We start from the raw sequence: 9,008 nt of genomic DNA, 5'->3' as shown, positions 1-9,008 counted from the left end.
GTGGCGTTTCCTTGCTTTAGTGTCCTTGTATTAACACACAGACCAAAGAATCAGAAAAAATGCGGCAAATGACAAGAGGCATTGATTTCAGAACTAGCATGTAGCCGGGGTTTTGTTGATATTGATTTATCTGCCTTGCCGTGTCGTATCTGAAGTCGCCTAGCAATTGTCACCTATCGAATCTTATCTCTAGTACATTTAGCGATCAATTGTCCTGACTTTTTAAGTCCTAGTACACTCGAACTTCGATTTAACGAATCTCAATTTAACGATATTTTTGCTGCTTTCCAAATTTTATATTTACTTCATAGCAAGTCTCAATTTAAAGATATGTCCTCCGCTGACGGGCAATACCGTTAAATCGAAGTTCGACTGTACGTTTATAACATACCTCATTTGACCTAGTGACTGCTACTGACGAGCGTAAAACCAAGATACAGTTGAAGAGGTTGCGTGAATCAATGAAAGTATAACTCCGTGAAATTGATTTGCCCTCTTCTATTATCAAAAACTCATTTTTAAGGTGCTAGCTTAGAATGCTGTTTGGTAACTTTCAAAAATGCTCTGATGTACTCAAAAAGTACCATGTCACTTGAAACAAATTTAATGACACATTAGACAAATCTATCGAAGTTAAATTGGATTGGATGGGTTGGCGCAGTTGAATAACACGTCTTATTCAAGTTAGCCATGCACAGTTTCATGGGTTCGTTCCCGGGTCTCGCCTAACAAATATTTCGGGTGGACACAACGCCTCGAATGGCGCCCACTGTTGGAACCAAGTTCCCAGCTCAGCAATTTTTAGCTAATTGTCCTATAATGTCACATGGGACGTATTCTCGCAATAAACATTATTAAAAAATAAAAATATCCTCAATGCGCCTAGTTGGTCATTTTGGTTCAATGTTATAAAATGAATGCTATTTAAGAGAAGCACTCCAGATCAAGTGTGCAAGAAGTTCTCAATCACATGGAGTTTTGGTGATTTAATATGTGTTTTTTTAGCTAGCATAGAATCCAAAAATAAACGGAAGTAATTCATGACGTACAACCAAAATGAAGTAGACAAGCCAATTTACACCGACAATCGCCTGAAGCCCATTTTATCAGTAAGCTCCGTTAAAGACCTTGGAATAATAGTTNGGTTTCCCAAAGCAATTGTCTGAAACTTTCGGAAAAGTCAAATTTGCGTAATAACAAACACTTCGCCGCAACATGTCGCCGAACAGGTTGCGTCAAATCTTTGTCACGCGGATCTTGGCTGGGGAGAGCCAGGCGGCCATTGCTAGGGACATGGGCGTCCACAAGAACTCCGTCTACAAGGCCTGGAAGGCTTACCAGGCCTGTGGGACCACTGACTACGCTCCCGAGCCTGGCAGGCCCAAGGGCAAGGACCGGGTGGAGAAGAAGGATGAGATCTTGAAATTTTCCGATTTTTCGCGAATCTGTGATAATACGTCACACAACAATAAAAAGTAGTGCAAATTATAAATCAAACCACGCTCTACAATTTTTATTTTATTTAAAATTCTTCTCCGACCTTGCGTTCAGCTTGTGCAGCTCCGTCTTCAGTAGCACCAGTAGCTAGAGCATGGTCTACGACAGGGCCAACGTGTACTCCGTCTCGTTGGTCGTACCGCGCTGTAACTTCGCACACTTGTAGATGTAAGTGTTAGCTACTCATAAACCAAAAATGAAATGAATCCGTTCAACACAAATGGCAAGACGATTTTTTTAGTATTGCCGGCAAGAGCATCACACCTATATGCGCCGCACCCGGTATATATAAAAAAAAAAAATTGGTACAAAAAATAAAGAATGTATGTAATATGTTTTTGTATATGTAGTATGTATTTTAATGTATGTAAGTAGACGCTTTATATTTGATTATAGATGTTCTCTTCTAAGTGAAACTAACACGACTACTGTAATGTGTTTGATATTCAATACTTTTTGTCATTGAGTTTACTTGAAGTGGCAAGTTATACTTTTTTGAGCGACACCCAACGTTTTTAATAAAACAAGATGTTCCTCTCGATCTGTTATTGTCAAAAACCATCTTGAAAACTTTCGAGAGCATACTTGAAAGTTACCAAGCGGCATGTTAGTGTTGTGTTTTGTTTTCAATGAATACTCAGCCCTGAACGACTTGCGTTATGTGTTTGTTCAACTTTTTGAATGGGGCACTGGAAGATCAAAAAAGTTCCTATATTATACAACTTTGCTTATACAGTCTTAAAATTTCTTCCAAGGAAGGACCCATTACAATGACAAACAGCAAAAATAGGTTATAATCAATTTTGGTTCGTTATAAAACGAGGTCAAAAGATTAACTAAAATGTTAAAAGTTAAAAAGATGACTTTTCAAAGTACTAGAAAAGATTAGATGTTATGCATTACAGATGGAGGAAATATGCAAGAATTTTTCCCAAAGTACGCAGATAGAATACGTAAAATTTCTTTATTTATGCGCCAAAATTGCAAAAATATGCATTTCAATTTGCAGATATTTGCCGTTTTCTTTTTGATATTCCCAATCAACTCTTTTAATAGTTGTTCAACATAAAAAGTAGATCTCTTCAAAGAATACGTCAGAATAAGGAATTGTTGTGACTGGTTTCAGTTGTTCCATTATTTTTCAACCGCCAACGTTAAAAAGAGTGTCATATGGCCTGTTTGAGCAGTTTTAGGCGGCTGGGACTAATTTGGGCCGTAAGGTATTTTTTGCTCTTTTAAGACTATCATCAAAACTTGGCACACATTTGATTGAAGAAATGATTACCCACCAGTCTGCATTTCAATTTTGTTTCAAAACATTTTCAAAAAAATGCATCTAAAATGACCACATAAGGATGTTTTTGACCCAAAGTTGTAAAAAGTTCAGAGCACTTTCAAGATTTTGGTGTTCCAATCATAGAAACCGCAAGAATCTGTAATTTTTTAGCACTACCTACAAAAGCCTAAAACCTGTGGTTGGAGGGTTATCCTCGACCAGCCAACAAAGTAGGTTATTACAGAATCCATTTTCAAATTCAAATGGACAGTGTCGCAGTTTGTATCATATTGGTTCTACGTCTGTGGGAGTGTTTAAAATCGAAAAGTTTCCATAAGAGAAAAGTCGGGGAGGAGAATGGAGCTAGGGATCTCTCTTTCTCTCTGTCATGTTAGAAATTGCACTAACCCCAGTTCCCGAAGTCGCCTCTTTAAAATGTGAATATGAGGCGCCAGGCTTCGAACTCATTTCATATGAGGAGAAAAGTATTGCCTTGTCAACGACGCCTTTCAGACCACTCAGCTATACTACCTTCACTACCACCTCTAAACGTACTGATACTGACTTGGAAAACTAGGGGGATATTGGGGGCAAAATATATGGCAAAATTTAACCTTAACGGATTTTGACACGGCAAATGGGACACTGAAGGGAAAAAAGAAAATCTTGTCACCACCACTTTTTTAGATCACTTGATCTTTTGGTGCATGATAGTTTTTTTCTAAGGAATTGAATTACAGGTCGGGTCATTCATCCAAGAAAGGAATGATTGATTATCTATCATGGTATTGTTATTAGATGGCACATTTTTACTTATTCATGCTTTTAGACAGAAGTAGTTGTTTATGGACTATTTTTTGCTGAGCTTGAATGCTCGATCTTTACAACTCGGTTTTGGAAACCTTCAAAAATTGTGTTTAATAATGTGACTTTTACTTTTTTATACTTTTTCTGTTTTGAAAGGTACGCCATTGATTTCCCAAGAGTGTGAAGGGACACTTTTTTGTTTGATTTTATAGTTCTGTCACCCAAAAGATTCAAAATAAACGAAAGCAATCGCTATACGGGAAAATATGCAGTCTGGCCAATCATTGCATAAAATGTGCAAAATATGCGGTTGGAATTTTCACCCATCTCTAAACTAAGCATGGTATGAACAAATCATCAAGGCCAATTGAGATTGATAGATACATAACAGGCACCTATTTTACTTCAAGATTGTAAGATGATGCTCCAGTAAAAGCATGCAGCGCCATCCAACTCGTTGTGGATCTGGTATGTCTTTACAATTGAGATGTAAACGAAATTTCATTTTTTTTCTTTTCCAATAGAAAATTCAAAAAAGAAAATGAGCGAAGTGGCTTACTTTTTGCTAGGTGGCCTATTCTAATGTGCAGTTAAGTATTAACATTGTTTTTCGCGTTTATTTTAAGTTATGTTTATCTATTCCCTTATTTTTCATGAATAACTCTTTCCTCGTCCACAGGCTTTGAATTTCGTGTTTACTTTTATTTTTTGGATAAGCATAGCTTTCACTACGTACAATGTCAAGTATTTCGGTACTGTAATACAGAGATTTTCTCCGAAAGTACGTTTTTGGGATCGAACAGGAGGCAAGGCAGGAATGTCGTGCCTTGAAAATTGTACCATATGGCACGATTGCCCATGAATTCATCGTGTTTTCCCATCAAAAGTGTTGTTGAAATGGGCCGACTGATTTGCTCATCCGGTGGAACATGTGGCATAGAACCGTCGTCTTGCTCGAGTAAAGCCAATTATTCATCTGTCCTGGTTTGTAACGAACTCAAGCACAGTACTCGAGAGAATGAACGAACGATCCAAGTAATTCCGAGACAAGCACGAATTGAACCCCACCTTGTATCTTTAAGGTCTACTTGTTTACCTTATGGTTTGAACCTCCTCCGACCTTGGACCAACCAGTCGTAGGTCTAGAGGACATCACACCGACTTTGGGGCAAAATCTCATAACAGACTTTTCAATAGATCAGTCAAATATTCGCATGTCCTAAGTCAAGTCATCAATCACTACGACACATGATTCCACACAAGAGTTCTCGAGGCGAGACTCGGGACAGGACGTTTTCAAGAAATTTATTTGCAATTTTGCACCTTTGGTAGACTCTGGACAAAAACAGTGACGCCTTCTGTAAGGTCACGTGGGTTCTTTAACACTGACGTTGACACTTGACACCTTGGGCATTGATAAAACCGGAAGATCCCGCGTGCGGCCCAACAAAAAATACTAATGATTGATTGCCAATATTTTGACTATTAATCAAATCAATTACCACACGGTGTGGTTCGTTGGAAGTGCCTTACTGCATGTTTCCACCAAGTGGGAAGTCTTCAATGTGGTGAATGAATAGGTGGGTTCCGGTGTTGGAAATGATGAGCCACTCTTCTGCAACCTTTCAACCCCTGATGAGAGGCTGAGATCAAAAAGGATCTCCCCTTGCACTCCCGCCTCCGTTCTTGTGTCAAGTTTAAAGATTTATCTCATGGCACACTCAAGCTGATCATCATCTAACATGGATTTTTCATCGCTTTTGTTTTCAGTCCCAAGGACATGTGAGAGCAAGTCAGGGACACTTTGTTGATCGCTCGCTTTCGTCAGCTGATTTCCGATTGAGAGAATAGGAAAGAGGATATCGTTTCCATTAAATTCAATTCGGCATAATCTAACTTGGTCTTCTAGCCTTGAATCAGGCTTGGTATCACGACGACATGAGAAAATGAAGATGACACGGCACTGATCACTTTTAGATCATGGACTCCCAAAACCCAAGATTTGGCAGTCTCATTGAGCGCCAAATCATTGCCAAATTTCTTTGTGACGTACTTGATGGCAACATTGATAAATCATGTGGATTTTTCTCTGGAAAATGGATTAATTTCCGTGATGATCCTGATGTTTAACGAAATGACTCGCTTTGATCGTGACATAATCGTGTCAGGACATGCTCTTCACCAACTCATTAGTGATGATGCAACCTCCCAAGATACGCCCCACACAATTGGTGCTAGTATAAAGCGTTGCTCTAGATTTCAATAGGAGGGTTGGATCAAACCCGACAGGAAGCTCATTACAAGTTCTAGTTCATTTAATGGTACAAGGTCGAGGTCTGAGAATGTGGAAGGAGAAAACAAAGCGATTTTTACGAGGAAGTGCTTGAAACAAACCTTGTTTCTTCGGCAATTCGTTCTGCATCCTTTTAATTTTGGATATGCCTAATATGCAGCAAAGACAATTAAACACTTCCCATGTGCTTGGAAGGGATTCAAGGTAACCTCACTTGCATAACTTGTTCAACCTTGTCCACTTTACGATAAATAAGAAGCAAGAACCCCCGAAATCAACTGGATAGCTTCGACTGGACTTTCCTCTATTCTCGCCTGTTTGTCCGGCTTGTCTCCTTTTTTCTGGCGCGAATTCCTTCAAGGACGCGGGAAATTCGAAATCCAGTAACCGCCCTTCTTCAAGTTCACGAGTGAGAGGCAAACAAGAACTCAATTCATTCCCATACCAGGCCAGGGGAGAATGTTTTTGGGGACAAACAAAAACCAATTTGTGTGTTTGTTGCGGACTCAAGTTCGAATTGACAAGCTATGGCTTGCCTTTGCCAACGTAGGCGTTCATGCGTCAATGCGTATTGAGATAATGACTAATGTAAATATTTGAACGCCAAGTCACTCACCTCACGAAGCGGGAGTGCAGGCGCTATCGTTGACGCTTCTTCTTCACCTTTTGGTGTCCATTGAACGGATGTGTTTACTTGGCTATTTTTGCCCACGTCCGACCAATAGAGATGATGACGATAATGGTTTGACTCGGGGTCTGAAGCCCACACAAGCACGCAATAACGAGGCAACACCGATTTGTCTGGTCGATCATCCAAGTCCATAGATGATTCGATTATCCCATTCTTTTGCTCCAAGTTTTTATTTGAAAACAGCTGGACGGAAGAGGCATCATTTGCATTTAGATTTGTTGATTATCTATCTACCATGAACGTTGAACAATGCATTAGAAGGACAGCCGACAACATCAACATGAAATGACAGCAGGTGATAGTCACATCCGTAAAACTGCATGAGGGGGAGAGGAGATGTGCTAGGGCACGAACTTTTGAATGCTTCCGAAAATAAACACCCTTCATTGATTCTTGACAACGGATGTTGCGTTGCTTGCAGTCAAGTAAGTTCATTGCTACGATTGTTTTGAAAAAATATCATAATAATATCATTGTGTTCCTTTTACTTCAGGCAACTTACCTTTCATGAATATTAACATTATGAAGCCCGTGAAATGTTCGCCTTAAGCTTGAACTTTAAGTGCGTTAATTATGTTTGTGAAAGGGACTTTGCATAATGCTCATGGGTCGAATTTCATTGCTTATTAATGATGATGTTCCGTATATCAATACGAAATAGAATCATCTTCCTTGAGAAGTTTTCAAATTTGCCGCAGGGTTTCACGTCATTTGATTGCCTTGGTTGGAGTAAAACCGCTTGAAAGGATCTGGTATCATGTGTTTTAAACTTGACGAGTCTGCTTTATTACATGCAGTTCATGTCCTGGGATAGAAAACAATGTCTGTCGCCCAACCCAAGAGTCATGGATTATTTAACCAAAAAAGATGAAAGTAGAGAGAGATTGAGAGCAGGAAGGAATCATCTTCCACAGTAGGAATGACGATGACGGAAATTCAACCAGGATAGACGAATGATGCATGAAATCCGGATTAAATCGATCGTGATTGTAGATAATTCCTAGTAGAAAGTATTAATGATTTTAAATGTCCCTACTCTCCCCCTAGGTACTTTCGCTTTACCTTCACTTCAAGATCCTGGTCAGCAATACGAATGCAGTCTTTCAATGGGAAGGATTAAGGTGATGTCGTTAAGGATTAGCACCGTTACCTCCATTTATCGTTCTAACGATCACAGCCAAGCATTTTAAGTTGCTGAATGGAGTTCTCATACAACGGGCAATTTATCTGACGAAAACCGTGGATGTGTCTTCATCTTTTTCTTTGTAACAAAGAGCAATCAGACACAGTGAACTGGGCGAGGGCGATTCTCAATTGAAGATGATCTTTGTGCTAAATTATGACGAAGACGCTTGACTTCGTACTTCCTTAACGTGATTTGCTTGTCTGGTTGAAATCACGAACAAAGAGATGCGACAAATATCCTGATCTGTCAACACATAACCATTATCTAGTGACTCCGTGACTTGAGCCATTAAAGGTTGAGACTGAAAGTGTTTCAAAGTCACAAGTTCTGCCGAATGTTTGTTTCAGATAAGTTGCAGCACTTGTTTTCAAACCCTCTTATCATACAGTTAATTGAATCAAATAGGTTAATATTGATGATATTCTTGATGCTTACTTCTCTGGCATAGGATGCCATCCGGGAAACAAAGTTTGCCAGTGCCTTTATCCGGATCCCGACCACAATCTGTGGGGAATAGCTCATCCCGTCCTGACGCAACGGGTCGTTGGGTCCCATCATCATGAAAACGAGGCCTTCTTCGGAAGAAATTACCCATTCCACCAAAGAAATTCTGGACCGGTCGAAACAGGTTGGCTAAGGCGCGAAAGAACTGAGCATTGGCCAATGTAAGGCCAATGACCAATATGAGCACTATCGAAAACACCCTCATAACGAAACGCAATCACAGATCCTTTCCCTTTCCGCGATGAGGGATGTGACTTGAGCGAAAACCAAGTGGCGACTGATGACTTTCGCGCCACGCTTTGCGCAAAGAAGAATGCGAAGACGAGTGACGGGAGGGCCAAAAGCGAATATGGCACTTCCAAGGAAGTTGTACGAGGAATGTACCTGGTATGCAGGTGAACGAATAAAGGAATTTGAAGATGAGCCTCGCCAAGAACCAACGCCTCAAGAGTTGTCGCGTAGTAAATGGGCTTTTAATGTCATACCAGAGGGGATATGCGAATGAAGGCAAGGAGTGTAGCAGACGCAAGTACTACGCGAATCGAGTCAGCATGACAAGCCCAAAAGATACCCATTGAATTTGAGGACAAACAACGATTCACGAGTGGCGAGCTATTGAGTAGTGACGCTATCTCATAAATTTGGCCTCTGAGCCCGGAAACGTTTGTACCAAAACGATCCGTCTTTTTTGGTGTTTTGGTATTTGTTTCAGCCAGTCAAAAAGATCTCAGAATAATGAAATAACGTCTGATGT

General features: G+C 40.0%; 1 protein-coding gene across 1 annotated transcript in view; it reads right to left on the bottom strand.

The window, feature by feature from the left end:
- The window catches only part of LOC131879961 (uncharacterized), a 20,768-nt gene extending 12,253 nt beyond the window's left edge, over nucleotides 1-8,515 (bottom strand). The window contains exon 1 of the mRNA XM_059226464.1: nucleotides 8,186-8,515. Within this exon, the coding sequence (XP_059082447.1) occupies nucleotides 8,186-8,459 (274 nt within the window). The 5' untranslated portion in view covers nucleotides 8,460-8,515. The remainder of the gene's footprint in view (nucleotides 1-8,185) is intronic.
- Between the last annotated feature and the right edge of the window lie 493 nt (nucleotides 8,516-9,008).

This window comes from Tigriopus californicus, chromosome 1 (genome assembly GCF_007210705.1).
Source record: "Tigriopus californicus strain San Diego chromosome 1, Tcal_SD_v2.1, whole genome shotgun sequence".
In the NCBI taxonomy this organism is placed as follows: domain Eukaryota; kingdom Metazoa; phylum Arthropoda; class Copepoda; order Harpacticoida; family Harpacticidae; genus Tigriopus; species Tigriopus californicus.
This window is presented reverse-complemented; position numbering and strand designations above follow the sequence as displayed.